The following is a 23,151-nucleotide window of genomic DNA, read 5'->3' as shown; positions in this document are numbered from 1 at the left end:
TATTTCATCTGCTAGTTTCTGGATTCGACAGTGCAGGTCACGGAGAACACTCACCTGTTCCCCGATACACCCCTCCCCCCCCAGATAGTCACCTCAAATGCCTCCCAGAAAACCCCAGCACTGTTCACAGTGCCAGAATTTTCCCGGAAATAATTCTGAATGGCTTCGCTCATTGTGTGCTTAAACACCGAATCAGTCAAGGAGGACGGCTGCAATCTCCAAGAAAACGGGGGCCTCTCACATCCAGGAAGCCGCAGAGCCAACAGTACTGGGGAATGATCAGAAATAGTTTTGGCCAAGTGTTGAGCGTCTACGGCCCACGTACATACAGCTTCAGAGACGAGCCATTAGTCCAGGCAGAACCATGTGCCATTGACAGTGGAGATAAAAGTGCTTTCCCTGACCCCTGGGTGCTTCACGCGCCAGACATCCCACAAATACCCAGCATCCAAGAGCCCTAGAAGAACGTCAGTGGACTGTCTGTGTCGTGGAGCCCCACTACCCTCCCTGTCCATATCCACATCCAAACACTTGTTGAAGTCCCCCCCCAGATGATTTCAGCATGAGGAAAGGCTATGATTCTGCGCCATACTTCTGCATAAATTGATTGATCATCCACGTTCGGGCCATAGATACTAATCAGAAGGATACTCGTGCCGCAAAGCGTCCCATGCACCTTAGCCAGCCGACCCTGCTCATCCACATCTGTACCATGTACTTGAAAGGGCGTGCCCTTCTTGACAAGAATCATCATGCCTTGGGAATAGGAGGAATACGACGAGGACCCATCGAGCGCCCACATTCCTCTCAGATAGTTTGGTGAGATGGGTCTCCTGTAAAAAGGCCACATTGATATTCAACCTATCTAATGTAGTTAAAACGGTACAGGTTTTCTTGGGACTGTTGACGCCACGTGCGTTCCATGTGAGGAATCTAACATCACTGCCCATGTACAAGGTTACATATCAAAGATACAGTTATACGAGATCTTAGTTTCCAAACATGCTGCCCAGGTTCACGTTTAATACAATACACAAGTGCCAACTGTGCCCACCTTACCCCCTCCCCAATGCCCCACGCACTTCGGCGTGCCAAGGCCATCCCAGTGTGAACAAAACAACCCAGAACCCAAATAGTGCATATTGTGGGGATCTCCTATATTGGAGGTATCAGAGGGCTACTGTCCTCCCCCAGTGCAGGAGGTGGCTGATCAGGTCTAATTCCTGTGCAAAAATCAACAAGGCATATAAAAAACAAAAGGCATCCAGCAGATGCAGCAATAGGGTGTTATCCCCCCCCCCTCCCCGCAGGCCAACATTATGCACAAACCATGAACTTAGGGGTCAAGTACTGAATGAGAGTCCCACCAACAAAATAAGCGATAGAGAGAGCTTATTAGTGCCCCCCAATCAAACATCATTGCCCCCCTTCATCAGTGGCAGCTTTGTCCACCTGTCGTCTCCTTTTCAGCTGCTTGGCATAGTCCATCGCTAGCCTGGGGGCTGTGAAGATTTTAAAGTTACCCTCCGACACGACACGCAGGCGCATAGGATATAACATTGCAGACTGGAGGAATTTTTTCACTGAACCGAACTCCCGGCGCGCAGCCTGGACCGCGAACGTGGAGTCTGGGAAGAAAGACAACGCGTTCCCCTGAAGACAAGTATTGCCCTTATCTCAAAATGGTATCACTGTCCCGATAGTTCAGATCCAGGCAATTATAGGCCGAAGTGGAGCGCCCGGAACAGGGGAGCAGCACAGACCGATGGGCACGCTCAATAATGAACATGTTGGATAAGTTCTCGGGCCGAAGATTTCCTTGATCAGGATCTCGATAAACGTCTTCATCCATCCAGTATTCGTAGTTTTGGGAAAGTCCGTGATGCAAATGTTGTTCCTCTGTGACCTCGCCTCCAAATCCTCCTTTTTAGCCTGGATAAGTGCTAGTACCTTTTCCATATCAATCGTCTTACCTAGCTGAGGCCATCCTCCGTGGAGGATACCCGCTGCTCCACTTCCCCCATTCATGCATTTTGTTTTTCCAACTGCTCAGCCATGTGGTCCAGCCTGTGCGTAATAGTGGACATGTTGCCTTCTATAGACTGGAGGCTTTTTTGCATGGCCATTAGCGTGACCTTGAGTGTGGACGGTCCCTCCCCCTGAGCATCCGCCTTGGAGTCCGATGCTGCTTTTTGCTGGGTCGTTCCAGACTTACGCGCTGCAAAAGTGAGGCGAGGTTGCAACTTATCAGGCTTCCTCATGATGAATGCCGGGAGACACTGGCCACATTCCACAAATTGTGCAACTCAACAGCCCTCCCCTAGAGACGCAGGAAGCTCCAGCCGGGCAACCACACCCAAGAGCCCCAGTAGCACTGAGTTCCCCAAAATGGCGGAGTGGAGCAAGGCGCCAGTGTCCGTGGGAACCCCGCACACACCAAGGCATATGCACCCCCGTAAGCCAGCTGTAGATCGCTTATCTTTATTAATGCAGCCCAGTAGGATGTGGAGACCGGCGGAGGTGAGGGATCAGCAGCAAGATCGATGTGCACGGGTCTAGAGCACCACAGTGCAAGTTATAGCTCCAGGGCAAGCCGGGGCAGCGCTCACCCGAGGCAAACACACATGTGCACTACCATCCCTCCCCGCGCAACTGGCCGCAGCTCAGAGAGCACAGCACACCGCTCAGGCCCGCACCCACCTATACCGCTACCGGCCCAAGCAAGGCTTCACCCCACTCACCGCAACACGAGTCGATAGTGGCACTCAGCGATGTCACATGCTTCCAGGGGTGCTAAGCAATCTCGAGGCGGCACCGCACCAGAGTTCAGTCTGCAGAGCTACTACATCGATATTTGCAGCTATGTAGGCCGGAGCTCACGGGAGGCCGCCCCATGAGCCGTCACTATCCCCTCCCCCCCCGCTCCCCCCCCCCAATCCCCGCTCAATCACTGGACTAGCCAAGTTTTCCTCTGCCCACCGCCACCGGCCGCAGGATTGCACAGCAGCTCACGCTCAGTGCACCGCCGGCCCGGCCCAGTTCTTCTGTGATGTCCAGTGTTAGCGGGACAGCGCATTCAGCAATGTCTATGGCGCCGACTCACCCGCAGCCGGGGACCTTCACACGAGACCGTGCTTGCCCAGGCCAGTCGCGCCTTCCCTCCGCAGCTTCACACTCTGCGGAGCTGCTCCGATTGCAGCTTGCGGGAATCAGCAGCAGCCAGCCACCGTCATACACAGGGCGCCCTGCGCCGCTCCAGCCCCAGCAGCTGATCGGGTGCAGGCAGGATCAGGCGGGCGTACCACCTCCAGCCCCCGAGCGATACCACCAAATGGCCACAGCAATCGGTGCAGGAGTAGCAGGTCAGTTCAGTCCCGGGCACAGACCACCGTGTCCCCAGGCACTCCAATACCTCGCCAGTTGCTGCGGGGGGGGGGGGGGGTCACTCCTTGTCCAGTAGTCTATTTTCACCAGTGACGCATCGATAAAATGCGGATTTTGGGGCAGATTGTAGATCAGCCGGGCGGAGCAGCACTAATGTGTGGCCATTTTGCGTGATGCCCTCTAGTGCCCTGTAAATAGATTTCTTAAGGGCATTACTCCCCTCTTTCCTATTCCTTTTGTAATTCCCCAGTGGGACTTTAATCTGGTCTTGACTTACCTTATGTGCGCTCCTTTTGAGCCACTACATAATTGTCCTCTCAAACTGTTTACCTTAAAAACTGCTTTTCTGGTTGCCATCACCTCTGCTCGCAGGGTAAGTGAGCTTCAGGCTCTGTCTTCTAAGCCTCCTTTCCTTGCTGTTCATCCAGACTAGGAGCTCGGCCTTCATTTCTCCCAAAAGTGGTTACCTCATTCCACATTAGACAGACCATCACTTTGCCTACCTACTTCCCGCCCGCAAAGCTCAAAGGAGTAAGAGAGGCTCCACCCCCTGGATCCAGAACGTGCGTTATCTTTCTATCTGGATTGCACAAAACAATTCCGGGTGGATAACCAGCTCTTTGTTGGCTATGTGGGCTTCAAGAAAGGTTGGGCCGTGCAAAAATGTACCATCTCTCTGTGAGTCGTTCTTTACATCAATATTTGTTATTCCTTGGCAAAGAAGGAACCTCCAGTGGGACTGCGCGCCCATTCTACCAGGGCGACGGAAGCCACTACTGCTATGAGACGTGGAGTTCCCCTTGGTGACATCTGTCAGGCAGCCACGTGGGCATCCTTGCACATGTTTACAAAACACTACTGCCTGGGCAGCCAAGTCCGGAGAGACGCCTTCTTCGGCCGTTCAGTTCTCCAGGACTTTCTAGTGTGAACTTGGTTTGCAGAGCCACCACCTGTGTTGGTATTGCTGGGGTATCTATTCTAAGGTAAGGAATCTACAACTAATAGTCTCTTTCAGATGAACAAGTTACTTACCTTCGGTAACGATCTAGATCTTTTAGAAACATAGGTTAGTAATAGATTCCTCACCGCCCCACCCATCCTCCCTGTTCGGCGAACTGACTTCTAGGGTAAGGGACTCCCTTTCATGGCCCTAGTTTTGTGCACCAATGGTCAGTGTCTTGCATGGCTTTGCGCTTCTGGTTTGGAATGTCGTGTAAAGAAATGACGTCAGCGTGCGAGGGCGGCGTCTAAGTAGATACCGCCACGTCATCCCGGCGAACACAATGCCGACGAAGAACGCGGAGTCGACCTACACCACCTACCGGCGCGCAGGGGTACTGCTCTGAAAACATTTTCTGGATCCAGTCTGACGCCTGAGGGTAATTCTAAGGTAAGGAATCTATAACTAATATACATCTCTTAGGGATATATCGTTAATGAAGGTAAGTAGCTTGTTCTTTAGTGCCATTTAAGAAGTGCCTAGTTGTCATCTGGTGTATGCACGGCTTAAAAGGCCATGGCACCAGAGCTGTGGTGGACCCGAATGGCAGCCAGATTCAAGCGGGTCCACAGGCCTCACCACGTAACCCGGATCGGTCTGCACACCAGGGCAGTAGCACAGGTCCCTGGCCCTTCAGCGACACCCCTGCTTCAAACTGTCTGTCAGCCAGTTGTAACGGTTTCTTCTATTTAATTTTGTAGCCGTAAATTCACTCTGTGTTTAAGGGCGTATTGGAGTTTTTTTAAGGCTATGTTTTTTGAGCAGAAGAAACCATAACCCACCATTAACAAAGTATTTTCAGAAATGTTATATGTGTAACTATGTATCTGAAAGAGACACGTTGGTGATTCCTTACCTTAGCATATCCCAAGGCATCAGACTGGATCCGGAAATTTTTGCGTAGCAGTACCCTTGCGCGTCGGTAGGCGTCGTCTGCGGCTCCGCGTCCGTCGTGGGCGCCGTGATGACGTCGTCGGAGTACTTAGACGCCGCCTCCGCGTGCTAATGTCAGTTCTTCTTTTTTCCGCACCAGCAAGCGCAGATCTGGAAAAAGCAGTACTTCTAGTCACTTTTTGACTAACTTTTTGGATCATTTTGATCATCTTTTCGAAGTCGAACAACTCCGATCGGTGCCATGGGGATGCCTGGATTTAAGCACTGCGAGGATTGGGACCGCTTGATGTCGGTCACGGATCCTCACCGTCGGTGTCTACTCTGTCCCGGCGTCGACCACGACGACAAGACCTGCCCCAACTGCCGGGCCCTGTCTTCGAAAGCCAGGCGGGAGCGGTCCCGCAGGCGACTCAAACTCCGGCAGTCGGCCCCGCGCCGCGAGAGGTCCCGGTCCCACGGGAGGTCGTGGGACAGGTCGCGGGGTCGGAGCCACCACCGCTCCGAGAGTCGGCACCACTCCTCCGGGTCGAAGTCGTCGTCAGGTAAAAAACACAAGAAGTCGAAGAGGTGTCATCGCTGTTCTGACTCCCCCCGACGCTCGCGCGACGCGGCCTGAGGTTCGGGTGGCATTGCCCATGCGGCTCCGTCGGAGTCACGGGCGCCGCGTCCAGCTCCACACCCTCCGGTCCCTGGGCGAGACGCGACGCCGGAGGAGATCGAGCGCTTCATCATGGCCATGAGATCCCTCTCTCCTCCGACGGGCTCCGCGGGGCCTTCGGGCCCAGCGGACCAGTCTGGGGCCCCAAGCTGGTCCGGGGTTTCGGCCCCAACTCCGTCGAGTGCTTCGGCCCCGACGCCGCTGGCGCCTTCGGGCCCCACGGTCCAGACGCCTTCGGGCCCGGCACCGCAGGTCCCCGCGGTCCCGCAGCCGCCGGGGCCTTCGGGCCCGGCGCCGCAGGACCCCACTGGACCTGCTTCGGGATCCGGGTAGTCGCCGGTGGAACTTACTGTAGGAGATTGGGGTCTGCAATCCTATGGTCACCCCCGATTTTTGCTTTTTGCTTCACTGGGTTACAACTTTCCCTGGCTGTGGGCCTGCTAATCAGACCCACAGCCTAGCTGTCTCACCGCGTTGTCTGGCTACTAGCCCGCTGGCTTGTGGCCTTCCCGACGACGACCGACGACAACAACACTGCTGGTCTGGTTGCTCCAGACTGGCCCTAGCTCCCTTCCAAAAGAGGAGCACCCCGGACCCTCCTGGTCCACTCCAGACGACATTTTAGGGCCACCGCGTGGGCTTGAATTTGCCAAGACTTGTTGCCCCAATCCTGGGTCCAGCGACGTCGACAGCAGCAACCATCGTGGGACAGCTCGCACCTCCATCCTGGTCGCCGACAACGCCTCCTGGTCCGTGAGACTGCAGAGCCCAGCGTCGCCCACTCACCTGGTCGAGGTGACTTCAGCCGGTGCCATCCTGGTGCCCATCTAATCACTGGCTAGTGATTCAGAACTTGGTCCCCTCTGCTTACAGGTGTCTTCCATCTCCGATCCAGGCTTGGATCCATCGAACAATCTTCACTGGTCGCCTGCCAGCAACTTCTTCTTTCAGGCTCCATAGACTGCAACGAGGATTCCCGACGTCTTTTCAGACCTATGCAGCCGCAGCCCCTGGGCTTGGTAACTTCGGCATTTCGGTGCCCCAGCATAGCCTCACTATCCAAGGGTCCAGATCCTTTTTCGTTTCAGCTCTACCTAGTCGGATTCGTCCGATATCCTTAACTTTGCTTTTACTAGCCTCCATAGACTTTGTCCCGCATCCCGCGTGAGAGTGCACACTCTGCACCCGAGTCCCCTAGGCCTTCTGCTAGTAATCTGAAGGTTCAGTAGTCAAGTCCTAGCGATTCCAAAGCCTATTAGTCCAGTACTTACCTGCTAGTAATTTCGCATTCCACTTTTGAAGTATATGGTTTTTCGTGCCCCTCGGGCCTTTGTGTAAATTGTGCAACTTAAAGTATTTTCGTAAGAATTTTGTCGTGTGCTTAGTACCCTGTCCTCATAAAGAGTACAGGGCTGTTGTGATCTAAATAAATACACTGTTTATTTTCATAACACTTGTGTGGTGTCCTTTCACTTGGTGTTCAAGGGGTATATGTGATGGTATAACAGCTGGCTTAACACGCCCTCTAGAGTCTAGCCTAAAGACTGCTCTTGTCCATGCTACTAAGATAGCTGGTCTATCGGTTGACTTACAACCAATCATCAATAAGGGTTGTTTGGACTGATACATAGTGATCACTAGAATAGTGAGCACTGCATATCAGGCCAACTTCTCACAGTAACCTCGTCCAAGTGCTTTGGGGATTGAGAAGCCCCAACCCCGAGCAGCTCCTGCACCGAAGATCAGCCCTCCAGCATCCACGAGATCTGCGTGGGGCCCTTCTGCCTGTTTGCTGCTCGACGCGTTGTATGGTCACTTGCCGGCTGGCTAGTGACCTCCTAGACGACGAACCTTGAAATCTTCACTGCTGGTCTGGTTGCTCCAGACTGGCCCTTGCTCCTTTCCAAAAGAGGAGCACCCCGGACCCTCCCGGTCCACTCCAGATGCTGTTTCCACTCACCGCGTGGGTTGCCTTTGCCAAGGCCTGTTGACTCCAAATCTGAAGCCGACACCGCCGACAGCGAGAGCCTGCGTGGGACAGCTCATGCCTCCATCCTGGTCGTCCAAGACACCACCTGGTCCACGTGGCTGCAGAGACAAGCATCCACCCTCACCTGACCGCGACGACGACATCTGGTTCCACTCCTGGCTCCACTCCAGTCACTGGCTAGTGACTTTGAACATTGTCCCCTCTGCTTTCACGTTCTCCTCTTCACTGATCCACCCTTGGATCACACCGGACATCTTCCTCCTGATCGCCTGCAGCATCTTTTCTTCCAGGCTCCATAGACTTCAACGCCGGAACCCGACACGACTTGGCACCCGCAGCCTGTGGGTGAGGTAACACGAGCATTTCGGTGCTCAAGGGTAGCTTGACTCTCCTAGTGTCCAGTTCCACAGTCGTTTTTGTCTTACCTAGTCAGGATTGTCCGTACTCACCTTTTTCTTGAACTGTACTGTCCATAGACACTGTTACGCATCTCGCGTGTGAGTTCACACTCTGCACACGCGTTCCGTGGGCCTCCTATTACCTACCTAGAGTTAGTGTAGCGTGGTCCCAGCGATCCTACAGCCTCTGGACAGCTCCATTCCTTTTATCGACTTTAACATTCCACTTACTTAGTATATGGTTTGTCGTGCCCCTAGGGCACCATTGTAATTTGTGCAACTTAAACGTATTTTTCCTAAGAGATTGTCATGTGCTTAGCCCTCTGATCTCATAAAGAGTTCAGAGGTGTATGTTAGTTAATAAATATCTTGTTTATTTTCATAACACCCTGTGTGGTGTCCTTTCACCTGGTATTCAAGTGGTTATATGTGGTAAAACAGCTGGCTTCCCATGCCAAAAGAGTTTAGCCTAAGACTGCTTTGTCCATGCTACCATTCGGATACCTGGTCTATAAGGTTGACTTTACAACCAATCACCATAAGGGTTGCTTGGACTGATACAAGGTGATCACTAGAACTAGTGAGCATCATATATCAGGCCAACTTCTCACACTTATGACCCCCCCGGTGTCAGTCCGTCAGGTGTCACCTCCGGCGCCTTCCTCGGGCGGCGCCGTCCCCGATGCCTCCCTCGCTCCGGTTCCGGCGTCGGAACGGCGCCGCTGGGCGCCGCTTTCGACGCCGCTTGGGGAGTTTACCTTCTATGAACCGGCCTCATCGTTTGATGACCCTGACTATCAGGGGATGGGTGACTAGGAGTATTGGGAGGGGTCTGAGGACCCTCTGACCCGAGAGTGTCAGTTTCAAGAGGACTGGACAGGTGGACTTGGGGATGCCAGTGGTCTGGATACCTCACCAGACACTGGGTTTGTCTCACCCCCTACCGTGGCTTTGGAGGAGGGGGCAACCTACAGTGTGGTGTTGATGAGGGCTGTCAAGGCCTTGGGCCTTGAGCTCCCCGTCGCGGCCGTGAGGACTAACCTCCTCCCTGAGGTCTTTAAACCGCAGTCATGCCCGACAGAGCCTCTGCTGCCCTTTAATGAGGCCTTGTCCGACGTTCTTTTGGGCACTTGTTCCAGGCCCGCTACGGGTTCGCCCGTAGATAGGAACGTGGTCAGACGCCACCGCACGGCCCCGGGCGACCCAGTTTTCCTGTCCACCCACCCCCGAGAGCCTGGTCATCCAGGCATCCACTTCCCAGACCGCATTCCCGTCGGCTCCGCCGGTCAGGGAATCCAAGCGGTACGAGCAGTAGGGTAAAAAGATCTTCTCCTCCCTTAGTCTGGGACTGCGGTCTTCCAACACCGCATGCCTCTTGGGCCGCTACACCCACTCTCTGTGGGATACGGTTGCGGAAGTGCTGCCAGAGTGTCCGTTGGAGGTACGGGCCAAACTCGGCCAAGCCCTTGTGTAGGGCCGGGATACAGCCAAATATTCTCTCCGGTGTGTGCTGGATACCACCGACTCACTAGGTAGAGCGATGGCAACGACCGTGGCGATTAGAGGCCACGCCTGGTTGAGGTCAGCCAACTTTTTGGCCGATGTTCAAAACACACTGATGGACATGCCGTTTGATGGCCGTCGCCTTTTTGGCGACAAGGCAGACCATTAGTTTGAGCGCTTTAAGGACTCCAGGGCTACGGCCAAGTCCTTCGGCCTCTCAGCCCCGCGCCAGGAAACGGGTGCCTTTCGCTCCTTTCGGGGCCAAGGAAGGGGCGCTCCCACACGTGCTGCCAGCCGCACGCCGCAGGCTAACATCCAGCGAGGTGGCGGCCGTGGAAATCGCTGTGGAGGCGGTCGGGGACAACGGCGAGGCCAGTCCACACCCTCCCCCGCAGCATCTGCCTCTAAACCCTCCTAGTCCGTGCGTTTCAGCCCATGTGACGCCAGTGGGGGGGCAGGATGTGCCCCTCTCAGAAGCTCCTTTTCATCTGAGCGGTTCTCGACTCGGCGCAGTTTCGGGTTTACCCACCCGAACAGCGGGTTCGGGATATACAGGCTCCGATTCCAATCTTTCAGGATTTGTCATCACCACTCTCACTGGCGCACTGTCACTTCGGACAGGTGGGTGCTGCAGATCGTCCGAAGGGGCTACTCCCTCCCCTTCGAGATGACCCCCCCCAGCCATGCCACCGCAACACCACCGCGTATCGGGGGATCATTTGCAGCTTCTGCAGGAGGAAGTTTCGGCCCTCTTGGCCAAGGGGACCATCGAGCGCGTTCCTGGGCCAGAAGTAGGACGTGGTTGCTACTCCCACTACTTTCTGTTACCCAAGAAGGGCAAAGGGGGCCTACGCCCTATCTTGGACCTACGGAACGTCAACCGCTTCCTCCGGAAGGAGAAGTTCAAGATGCTGACTCTGACTCAGGTCTTAGCTGCCCTGGACCCAGGAGACTGGATGGTAGCGTTGGACTTGCAGGACGCTTATTTCCACCTCCCCGTCCTGCCGGCCCACCGGCGTTACCTGCATTTCGCGGTAGGCCACGAGCACTTTCAGTTTACTGTGCTCCTCTTCGGCCTTACCAGCGCCCCACGGGTGTTCATGAAGGCGATGGTTGTGGTCGCAGCTCATCTGCGCAGGTTAGGGGTTTCAGTCTTCCCCTACCTCGACGACTGGTTGTTGATGGCTGCAGACCTCTTGCACCAGCTGGGGTTCTCCATCAATGTGCCGAAGTCACACCTGTGCCCCTCTCAGAAGCTCCTTTTCATCGGAGCGGTTCTCGACTCGGCGCAGTTTTGGGTTTACCCACCCGAACAGCGGGTTCGGGATATACAGGCTCCGATTCCAATCTGAACGCCAGGGCGGACGAACTCAGACACCGGTGCATGATGGATCACGAATGGCGTCTGAACTCGGACGTGGCACAAGGTCTCTTTCTGCAGTGGGGAGAGCCTTGGTTAGATCTATTCGCCACCGAAGAGAACGTGCAATGTCATCAGCTCTACGCGTTGGAATTTCCAAGGCGGCACTCGCTCGGAGACGCTTTTCGTCGCAAGTGGAGTTGCGGTCTGTTGTACGCCTTTCCGCCTATACCACTTCTGCCCAGAGTGCTGAAGAAGATCAGACGCGACCGGGCACAAGTCATCCTTGTGGTTCCGGACTGGGCACGAAGGTACTGGTATCCCGAGCTACTCAGTATGTCAGTCGATCCCCCGGTTCGTCTGCCTCTTCAGGAGGACCTTCTGTCGCAGCAGCAGGGGACGGTCCTCCACCCGAACCTGTCCAGTCTCCATCTCCATGCTTGGAGATTGAGCGGCGACAGTTGAGGCCATTTGACTTGCCTCCTGAAGTCTGTAACATCATTCTGGCAGCCAGGCGTCCCTCCACAAAGTCGGTATACGCCTGCAGGTGGAACAGATTTGTGGCATGGTGCACAGCAAAGGCTGTGGATCCTCTCTCTGCCCCTCTTTCTGAGGTTCTTCTCTTTCTTCTTTCTTCTTTCTCTTGCCCAGCAGGGCTCTGCTCTGGGCACTATCAAGGGCTACCTTTCTGCTCTTTCAGCCTTTTTGAGGCTGCCTGATCAACCTTCTTTGTTCAAGTCCCCTATTGTTAATCGATTCCTGAAAGGCATCACACATACGTTCCCTCCTGTTCCCTTTGTGATGCCTCAGTGGGACTTGAACTTGGTTCTTACTTTTCTGATGTGTGTCCTCTCCGCCTTCTTGCTTTGAAGACTGCCTTCCTGTTAGCCATCACCTCTGCCAGGAGAGTGAGTGAGCTCCAGGCTCTATCCTGTAAACCTTCTTTCCTTTCGGTCCATCCGGACAAGGTTGTGTTGTGGACAAGGCCCTCTTTCCTGCCCAAGGTAGTCACAGCCTTCCACATCGGGCAATCCATCACCTTGCCCACCTTCTTATCGCCTCCGCATCCCTCGAGAGAGGAAGAGAGGCTCCACCGTCTGGACCCAAAACGTGCGCTCTCTTACTATCTAGATCGCACATACCAGTTCCGGGTGGATGACCGACTCTTGTTGATTACGTGAGCGCCAAGAAGGGAAAGGCGGTACACAAGCGGACCATCTCGCGGTGGATCATCTTGTGTATCCAGGCGTGCTACTTCTTGGCTAAGAAGGAACCCCTGTTGGACTGAGGGCTCATTCGACTCGTGTCACAGCGACTACCACTGCCCTGGGCTGAGGAGTGCCCTTGCAGGACATTTGCCAGGCAGCTACGTGGGCCTCGCTGCACACCTTTTCAAGACATTATTGCCTGGACAGCCAAGTCCGGAGGGATGGCTTCTTTGTCCGTTCCGTCCTCCAGGACTTTCTGGTGTGATTATTGGTTCGCAGACCCACCACCGGGGTTGGTATTGCTGTGGTATCTATTCTAAGGTAAGGAATCTATCCCTAACGTGTCTCTTTCAGATGCACAAGTTACTACTTGTGTAACGATATATCTGTAAGAGACATTAGTTAGTGATAGATTCCTTACCGACCCACCCATCCTCCCCGTTCTGCGAACCGATATCTAGGGTTAAGGTCATCCCCTTTCAGGGCCCTAGTTTCAAGGAACCAGTGTTGGTTTTTAGCATAGCTCTGCGTTTCTGGCGCGGAAAAGCTGTGTCTAAGAACTGACGTCAGCACGCGGAGGCGGCGTCTAAGTACTCCGACAACGTCATCACGGCGCCGACGACGGACGCGGAGCCGCAGACGACACCTACCGACGCGCAAGGGTACTGCTACGCAAAAATTTCCAGATCCAGTCTGACGCCTGTGGATATTCTAAGGTAAGGAATCTATCACTAACTAATGTCTCTTACAGATATATCGTTACACAAGTAGTAACTTGTGCTTTAGGCTTGTCTGTGAACTTGGGCACAAAAAGATTAGGTCATTTTACCAGCATCACGTAGTATGTTCAAGCGTGGAGCCTGGGATTAGAACTCCGGTCACCTAGAATTAAAGTGTCTTAGACCTAATCTCTTCCCCTGCACCTTGTTAATGTATTAGTTGAAAACTACTTGTATTTTAAGGTTGCTCTATTACTGTATCTTTATAAGATTATGTATTCCTTCAGTTGGTTCCTGTTGTTCATATTTAAAGCAAAAATACTTCTCAAATAATTAATAACTTCAGATTATTCCTATAATGGGGCCTGGTAATATATCCCTAACTGCACTCATTTTATGAGTAACTGCCTCAATAGCCTGCAATCAACATTTGAGGTTGACGTACATTTTATACACCTCACAGAAAAATTCAAAGTGGGTTTTCCAAAGTACATGCATTGTAGCTGATTTAGGTAGAAATGTGTTGTGTTGGTGGGTGGGGGTGCGAGCGGGGATAGCAGACATTTAACTTCTATTTCATGTGATAATGGTCTCTGTATTAATGCTCAAATTGATTTTACAGGAAGACACAGAGAGAACCCAAATCAATGTTCTTGCTGTGCAAGCCATAACATCATTGGTGTTGAGTGCAATGACTATCCCTTTTGCAGGAAATCCAGCAATTAGTTGTTTAGAGCAGCAACCCCGCAATAAAACTTTGAAAGCATTGGATACAAGGTATGTTAGTGCTAAGAAGCACAACAATATTATATGAGATTTTGGTTTGACTGCCTGGTTGACTGTAACTTTGAAATCTTATAGTACAAAGCATTTGCTATAATATCAGTCACATACATTTACTTGATATCTACTGTACTAGTTTAACTATTTCTAATATAGTTGTAGCCAGGTGTTAGTAATAGTGTTCAATTTTAATATCTGTTATTGCTCGTAATTCTTGGTACAGTCTTGTTTAGTATTGTAGTAGTTGTAATTTTAGTATCTGTTCCCCACCTTTCTCCTTCCCGCCGCTGCTCCCTCTGAGCCCCCTCCCCCCTGTCCACACCGTTCCTGCCTCCCAGCTGCTCATCCCTCCCCCCTCCCCTACTTAATGACAGTCGCTGTGTGGTCCTGTCGCTGGTGCTCCAAAGGCAAGCCCATCTGCGCCCGTCCGCTTCCTGACCCTGCATCATGAACCACCCACCGCTATAGTACTGCCGCCCTCCACGCACTCAACCCTGGAAGACTCAAGGCCACACCAAACACGACACGTGGCCAGTTCTCCTGCCTCCACTGCCGCCAGACCTTCACCACCACCACCTCCACCTCCGATGCCAACACCAGCAATACCTTAAGATGCATCCTCCTCAACGTGCGCTCTGTGCACAAACATGCCATGGAGATCTGGAACCTACTCGACTCCCTCTTGCTCGACATCGCCTTCTTCACGGAGACCTGGACCAACACCTCCTCCGCACCCGACATCAACACCGCCATCCCGGAGGAATGTAGGATCCAGAGGAAGGACCGCCCCAACCACCCTCAAGAACACCCTCCGCTTCACCACCTCCAGCGAAACCTTCCCCTCTGCCGAACACCAGCACTTCCATATCCAGACCAGCCCCAACTCCACACTCCGCGGAACCCTCGTCAACTGACCCACGAGCCTCCTTCGCCACCATCACTGACCTCATTGCACCCCACGCCATCGCCTCAATGAACTACATACTCATAGGAGACATGAACTTCCATCTCGACAACCACAGTGACCCCAACTCCACCACCCTTCGCGAAAACTTCGCCAACATCAGACTTAAACAAGTAGTCACCCCACCGACCCACAGGGCAGGACACACCCTCGACCCCATCTTCGCAGCAAGAACCAGTGTTCACTTCAGCCACACAACGCAACCCCCATGGACCGACCACCACTGTGTACACTTCACTGTTGACACACCCAAGACTCCCAAACCAGCCCCATGCCCACCACGAAGGAACTGGAGCAAGGTCACCTACGAGCAACTGAACTCCACCCGAGACAACCACACCTCAGCATCCGACGCCAACGTCGCAGCCAGGGAACTCCACACTTGGATCTCCAGCTGCGCAGACAAGCTCGCCCTGCTACGCAACCCCAACAAGCAGCGCCCCAGGAAAGCGGCCTGGTTCACCACCGATCTCCAGGAAGCCAGACGCACCTGCAGACGCCTGGAGAAGAACTGGAGAAACTCCAAGACACACTAAAACTACACCACCTACAAGGTGGCCATGATGGACTACCACGACCGAATCAGAACCACCAAGAGTACTTACATGCACAACAAAATGCTCACCAACTCCAAGGAACTCTTCAGTGTCATTCAGGAAAAACCTTGCCAACTATTTCGTCAACCATCCTCCAGAAGCAACAGCCAACCGCCCCTCAGACACACCAGCCAGCCCACCATCTCCACCTGGACGCCAATCATGACCGAAGGCACTGCCTTGACCGTGAAAGGCATCCACTCATGCGCCCACACCAACCCCTGCCCTCCACACATCTACCACAGAGCCGCCATCGCACCCAAACTACAACGCACCATCAACACCACCTTCGAAACAGGCACCTTCCTAGACGACTGGAAACACTCAGAAGTCAGGCACCTACTCAAGAAGCCCACAGCTGACCTCACGGACCTCAAGAACTACCGGCCCATTTCGCTCCTCCCCTTCGCGGCCAGAGTTGCAGAGAAAACAGTCAACCTAGAAGTGACACAATTCATCGAAAACAACGCTGTCCTCAACCCATCCCCATCTGGATTCTGAAGCAACCACAGCACCAAGACTGCCCTACTCGCGGACACAGACGACATCCACACCCTCCTGGACCAAGGCCACTCCGCAACCCTAATCCTACTTGACCGATCAGCAGCCTTTGACACCGTCTCCCAGCGCACACTCGTTGCCAGATTAAACAACACCGGCCTACAAGGAACAGCCCCAGACTGGAGCCTATCATTCCTCACCGGAAGAAACCAAAGAATTAGACTGCCACCCCTCCTTCCTGACCCCACGGAAATCTCCTGTGGAGTCCCACAGGGGTCATCACTAAGCCCGACCTTCTTCAACATCTACATGGCCGCCATCATCCGACAACATGGCCTCAACATCTTATCCTACGCTAACGACACCCAGCTCATCCTCTCCCACACCAAAGACCACACCAGCGACTCATCTTCCAGAAAGGAATGCAGGACGTCGCAGTCTGGATGGCCAACAGCTGCCTAAAGCTCAACTCCGAGAAGATAGAAGTCCTCGTTCTCTGAACCACCCCTTCAGCATGGGAAAACACCTGGTGGCCGACCCCCCTGGGAAGCCCACCTCGGACCACACCAGAATCCTCAGCATCGTACTCGGCTCATCCCTCACCATGAACTGACAGGTCAAGGCTGTCACCTCCAGCTGCTTCAACACCCTCCGCATACTCGGTAAGACTTTCAAATGGATCACCCCCCTTCCCCCCCCGAGTCAAGGAAGACGGTCACCCAAGCACACATCACCTGCAGACTGGACTACCGAAACGCACTCTAGGCCGGCAAAAACAAGTCCCTACTCTGCAAACTCCAGACTATACAGAACATCTGAAAGAAACACGTTAGTGTTAGATTCCTTACCTTAGAATATCCCCAGGCGTCAGTCTGGATCCGGAAACTTTTGCGTAGCAGTACCCCTGCGCGTCGGTAGGCGTCGTCTGCTGGCGTCTCCTGCGGCTCCGCGTCCGTCGTCGGCGTCGTGCGCCGTGATGACGTCGCTAGAGTATATAGACGCCGCCTCCGCGCGCTGACGTCAGTTCTTCTTTTTTCCGCGCCAGTGGAAGCAGATCTGAAGAGCAGTACTCCGGTCTTTGACCAAGTTTTTCGAATTATTACTATCACTTTGTGCCTGTTAGGATGCCTGGGTTCAAGCACTGTGATGACTGTGAGCGCACGATGTCGGTCACAGACCATCACCGCCTCTGTCTCCGGTGTCTGGGCCCCGACCACGACATGGACTCCTGCGTCGACTGCCGGGCCCTCACCAATAAGGCTAGACGGGAGCGGTCCCGCAAGCTACTGGAGCTCCGGGTGTCGGCCCCACGTCGGGACCGGGAGCGGTCCCGGTCCGGCCGGAGGTCGAGAGAGCGTTCGAGGGAGCGGTCGCGGAGCCGCGCCGAGCGTTCCGGAAGTCGACACCACTCGTCAGGCTCATCAGGTAAGAAGCACAAGAAGTCGGGGCGTCGTCATCGTACCCCCGACTCCCCCCGACGCTCGCGCGACGCGGCCGGGGGTTCGGGTGACCCCAACCCCGCGGCTCCGCGAGAGTCGCCGGCGCGGCCTGCCCCATACCCTCAGGTCCCTGGGCACGGTGCGACGCCTGAGGAGATAGAGGCGTTCCTCATGGCCATGAGGGCCCTATCTTCTCCGGCGGGTTCCACGGCGCCTGCGGGCCCAGTGAACCCGTCCGGGGGCCCTAGCGGTTCAGCTGACCCTACCTCGACGCCGTCGGATGCTCCGACTCCGGCGCCGCCGGCGGCGCCGATCCCGGCGCCGCTAGGGCCTTCGGGGTCGGCGCCGGATGGGCATCCATCCAATCCGGCGCCGATTCCATCGGGGTTGCCCCCGGCGCCGCCTCCGCGCGACGCCGGTTCCTCGGTGCCGGCTTCGGGCGGCACTGGGGCTCCGGCGCCGGCTCCGGGCGGCGCCGTCCCCTTACCTTCACCGACGCCGGACGCGGAGTCGGACCGGCGTCGCTCGACGCCGGGCTCGGCGCCGGTGGGGCCCATAATCCCCGAGGAGCCGGTCTACATCGTTGACTCCGAATACGGAGAAGATGAAGAGTTCGGTGAAGGTTGGGAGGGGTCCGAGGACCCTCTGTCACGCGAGTGCCAGTATGACCCGGACTGGACAGGTGATTTGGGGGATGCCAGTGGTCTGGACGACTCTCCTAACCCTGGTTTGATCTCTCCTCCTTCCGTGGCATCGGTGGAGGGAGCTGCATATTCTGTGGTGCTGATGAGGGCTGCCAAGGCCTTACACCTTGAGCTCCCCGTCGCGGCCGTGAGGCCTAACATCCTCACTGAGGTCTTCAAACCGCAGTCATGCCCACAGGAGCCACTGCTGCCGTTTAATGAAGCCTTGTCAGACGTTCTGTTGGGCACGTGGTCCAGGCCCGCTTCAGGTGCGCCTGTTGATCGGAACGTGGCCAGGCGCCACCGTCCTTGTCCGGACGACCCCAAGTTCCTGTCTACCCACCCCACTCCTGAGAGTCTGGTGATCCAGGCCTCGACCTCCCAGTCCGCATTCCCGTCGGCCCCGCCCGACCGGGAATCCAAGAGGTATGACCAGTTTGGAAAAAAGGTCTTCTCGTCCATTAGTTTGGGCCTGCGGTCTTGCAACACCGCTTGCCTCTTGGGCCGTTACACCCACTCTGTGTGGGATACGGTCGCGGAACTGCTGCCAGAATGCCCCATGGAGGTGCGGGCAAAACTCGGTCAGGCTGTGGCTGAGGGCCGAGATGCAGCGAAATATTCGATACGGTGTGGTCTTGATACGACCGACTCGCTGGGCAGAGCTATGTCAACGACAGTGGCGATTCGTCGCCACGCCTGGCTGAGATCCGCCAACTTTTCGGCAGATGTCCAGAATACATTGATGGACATGCCGTTCGATGGCTGTCACCTGTTCGGTGACAAGGCGGACCACGCGCTGGAACGCTTCAAGGACTCCAGGGTCACGGCCAAGTCCTTGGGTCTCTCGACCCAGCGTCAGCAACCGGGTTCGTTTCGTCCCTTTCGTTGCCAAGGAAGGGGCGCCCCCACACGTGCTGCCAGCCACGCGCCGCAACAATCCTTTCAACGCGGTGGCGGCCGTGGAAACCGCCGTGGTGGCGGTCGGGGACAACGGCGGGGTCAGACCACACCTCCCCCCGCAGCATCTGCCTCAAAATCCTCCTAGTCCGTGTTTTCGGCCCCATGTGACGCCAGTGGGTGGCAGGGTACGCCATCACCACGCTCACTGGCGCACGATCACTTCGGACAGGTGGGTGCTGCAAATCGTCCGAAGGGGCTACTCCTTCCCCTTCGAGACCTCTCCTCCAGCCATGCCGCCGCAGAACCACCGTGTGTCGGGGGACCACTTGACACTTCTGCAGGAGGAAGTTACGGCCCTCTTGGCCAAGGGGGCCATCGAGCGCGTTCCTGGGCCAGAAGTAGGGCGTGGTTGTTATTCCCACTACTTTCTGGTACCCAAGAAGGACAAGGGGGGGCCTACGTCCTATCTTGGATCTAAGGAACGTCAACGGCTTCCTCCGGAAGGAGAAGTTCAAGATGTTGACGTTAGCTCAGGTCTTGGCTGCTCTAGACCCACAAGACTGGATGGTAGCGTTGGACTTGCAGGATGCCTATTTTCACATCCCCGTCCTGCCGGCCCACCGGCGTTACCTGCGGTTCACGGTAGGCCAGGAACACTTTCAGTTTATCGTGCTTCCCTTCGGCCTTACCAGCGCCCCACGGGTGTTCACAAAGGTGATGGCGGTGGTCGCAGCCCATCTGCGCAGGTTGGGGGTTTCAGTCTTCCCCTACCTAGACGACTGGTTGTTGAAGGCGGGCTCGCCCCAGACAGTCGTCCACCACCTTCAGATGACGGCAGACCTCTTGCACGACCTGGGGTTCTCCATCAATGTGCCGAAATCACACCTGTGTCCCTCTCAAAAGCTCCTTTTCATGGGAGCGGTTCTGGACTCGGCGCAGTTTCGGGTTTATCCTCCGGAACGGCGGGTCCGGGATATTCAGGCTTTGATTCCCATCTTTCAGCCGCTATCCCGGGTTTCGGTCAGGTTGACGCTGCGGCTGCTGGGACTGATGGCTTCCTGCATCCTTCTGGTGCATCACGCCCGGTGGCGGATGCGGGCTCTGCAGTGGGACCTGAAGTTTCAGTGGGCCCAGCATCAGGGCAACTTGTCCGACCACGTCTTGATCTCGGAGGGCACTGCGAGACAACTGCAGTGGTGGCTTACGGACCGCGATTGGGTCAGAGGCAGATCCCTCTCCCTTCCCCACCCGGAGCACGTTGTGGTGACGGACGCGTCCCTCCAGGGCTGGGGTGGCCACTTGGGAGAGGCAGAGATCAGAGGCATCTGGTCTCCGGCGGAGTCCCGGCTCCATATCAACCTGTTGGAGCTGCGGGCGATTCGTCTGGCACTGAAGGCATTCCTCCCCTTTGTCAACGGGAGTGTAGTGCAGGTGTTCACCGACAACACCACCGCCATGTGGTACTGCAACAAACAGGGCGGAGTGGGGTCGTGGACCCTTTGCCAGGAGGCTCTGCGCCTCTGGCATTGGCTGGAACGTCAGGGCGTGACTCTGACGGTTCAACACCTGGCAGGTTCCCTGAACGCCAGGGCGGACAAACTCAGCCGTCGGTGCTCGATGGATCACGTATGGCGTCTGAACTCGGACGTGGCGCAAGGCATCTTTCTGCAATGGGGAGAGCCTTGGTTAGATCTATTCGCCACAGAAGAGAACGCGCAATGTCATCAGTTCTGCGCGTTGGAGTTTCCAAGACGGCACTCGCACGGCGACGCCTTTCGGCGCAAGTGGAGTTGCGGTCTGTTATACGCCTTTCCGCCTATACCACTTCTGCCCAGAGTGCTGAAGAAGATCAGGCGCGACCGGGCCCAGGTTATCCTTGTGGCTCCGGACTGGGCTCGAAGGTACTGGTATCCCGAGCTACTCAGCATGTCAGTCGGTCCCTCGATCCGCCTGCCCCTTCAGGAGGACCTTCTGTCGCAGCAGCAGGGGACGGTCCTCCACCCGAACCTGTCCAGTCTCCACCTCCATGCTTGGAGATTGAGCGGCGGCAGTTGAGGCCATTTGACTTGCCTCCTGAAGTCTGTGATGTTATTCTGGCAGCCAGGCGTCCCTCCACTAAGTCGGTATACGCCTGTCGGTGGAACAGATTTGTGGCATGGTGCACAGCAAAGGCTGTGGATCCTCTTTCTGCCCCTCTTTCGGAGGTTCTTCTGTTTCTTCTTTCTCTTGCCCAGCAGGGTTCTGCTCTGGGCACTATCAAGGGCTACCTTTCTGCCCTTTCTGCCTTTTTGAGGCTTCCTGATCAGCCTTCTTTGTCAAATCCCCGATTGTAACTCGATTCTTGAAGGGCATCACTCACATGTTTCCACCTGTTCCGTTTGTGATGCCCCAGTGGGATTTGAACTGGTTCTAACCTTTCTGATGTGTGCTCCCTTTGAGCCCCTTCATTCTTGTCCTCTCCGTCTCCTGACTTTAAAGACGGCTTTCCTGGTTACCATCACCTCTGCCAGGAGGGTGAGTGAGCTCCAGGCTCTTTCTGTCCAACCTCCTTTCCTGTCCATTCATCCTGACAAGGTGGTTCTGAGGACTAGACCTTCTTTCCTGCCCAAGGTTGTTTCGGCCTTTCACATCGGGCAGTCCATCACCCTCCCTTCCTTCTTCCCGCCTCCGCATCCTTCAAAGGATGAAGAGCGGCTCCATCGTCTGGACCCAAAACGTGCGCTTTCATTTTACGTGGATCGCACTCGCCAGTTCCGGGTGGATGACCAACTGTTTGTTGGCTACGTGGGTGCGAAGAAGGGACGGGCGGTTTGTAAACGAACCATCTCTCGATGGGTCGTCCTCTGCATCAAAGCGTGCTACTCTTTGGCTCGGAAGGAGCCTCCTGTTGGGCTGAGGGCCCATTCCACTCGGGCCACGGCGGCTACTACTGCCCTGGGCCGGGGAGTCCCCTTGCAGGACATTTGCCAAGCGGCTACGTGGGCCTCGCTGCACACCTTTGCGAGGCACTACTGCCTGGACAGTCAAGTCCGGGGGGATGGCTTCTTTGGCCGTTCTGTCCTCCAGGACTTTCTGGTGTAGTATTGTATTGGTTCGCAGACCCACCACCGGGGTTGGTATTGCTGGGGTATGTATTCTAAGGTAAGGAATCTAACACTAACGTGTTTCTTTCAGATGAACAAGTTACTTACCTTCGGTAACGATATATCTGTAAGAAACATTAGTTAGTGTTAGATTCCTTACCGAACCCACCCATCCTCCCCGTTCTGCGAACTGATACCTAGGGTTAAGGACATCCCTTTCAGGGCCCTAGTTTTACATGGCACCAGTGTTGGTTCTCTCATGGCTCTGCGTCTCCTGGCGCGGAAAAGCTGTGTACAAAGAACTGACGTCAGCGCGCGGAGGCGGCGTCTATATACTCCAGCGACGTCATCACGGCGCACGACGCCGACGACGGACGCGGAGCCGCAGGAGACGCCTGCAGACGACGCCTACCGACGCGCAGGGGTACTGCTACGCAAAAGTTTCCGGATCCAGACTGACGCCTGGGGATATTCTAAGGTAAGGAATCTAACACTAACTAATGTTTCTTACAGATATATCGTTACCGAAGGTAAGTAACTTGTTCACCGCGGCCAGACTCATCCACGGCATCCCCCGGCACGAACACATCAGTCAACTCCTACGAAGGCCCTCCTCCCTGAACACCTTCAGAAAGACCCTCAAGACCTGGCAGTTCAGCTAACCAGACCTGCGAACCCCCCACTACGCCCCATCGCCTTAAGACCCTCACGGGTGAGTCGCGCACTTACAATCTCCTGACTGATTGATTGCTAAGTAGTTTCTTTTTGTAGAAAGGTATTCTCATACTCTTTTATTGCCAATTACTAGCCTTTTAAAAACATGTCACATCATGAGAAGTAGTAATATGCATACATACAAAATGAGTGTACGAAATGCCTAGCACAGTGGAAGTGATGGCAGATTTCCATTCACTTTTTCATACCGTCAGACAGAGATTTAAGAATTTTGTTTAAAATCCTTGAGATTTCATAGACACCCACATTCTCTTTCTCTTCTTTTACCATTTGTTAACCTAGCAAAAAAGAGCCCAATATCTGGGTTCAGGGACCTGTCTCGTGTGGTGGCTAACTTCCAGATACTATCTTAA

General features: G+C 54.9%; 1 protein-coding gene across 2 annotated transcripts in view; it reads left to right on the top strand.

Annotated features, from left to right (window-relative positions):
• The window catches only part of HTT (huntingtin), a 2,178,328-nt gene that overhangs the window by 1,817,578 nt on the left and 337,599 nt on the right, over positions 1–23,151 (top strand). For both annotated transcript variants that reach the window (XM_086964158.1, XM_086964157.1), the window contains one exon: positions 13,737–13,891. In XM_086964158.1, coding sequence (XP_086820284.1) covers positions 13,737–13,891 — 155 coding nt within the window. The remainder of the gene's footprint in view (positions 1–13,736; positions 13,892–23,151) is intronic.

The sequence above is a fragment of the Lissotriton vulgaris genome, chromosome 3_2 (assembly GCF_964263255.1).
Source record: "Lissotriton vulgaris chromosome 3_2, aLisVul1.2, whole genome shotgun sequence".
In the NCBI taxonomy this organism is placed as follows: Eukaryota; Metazoa; Chordata; class Amphibia; order Caudata; family Salamandridae; genus Lissotriton; species Lissotriton vulgaris.
The sequence above is the reverse complement of the archived record's forward strand: the minus strand, read 5'-3'. Positions and strand labels throughout refer to the sequence as shown.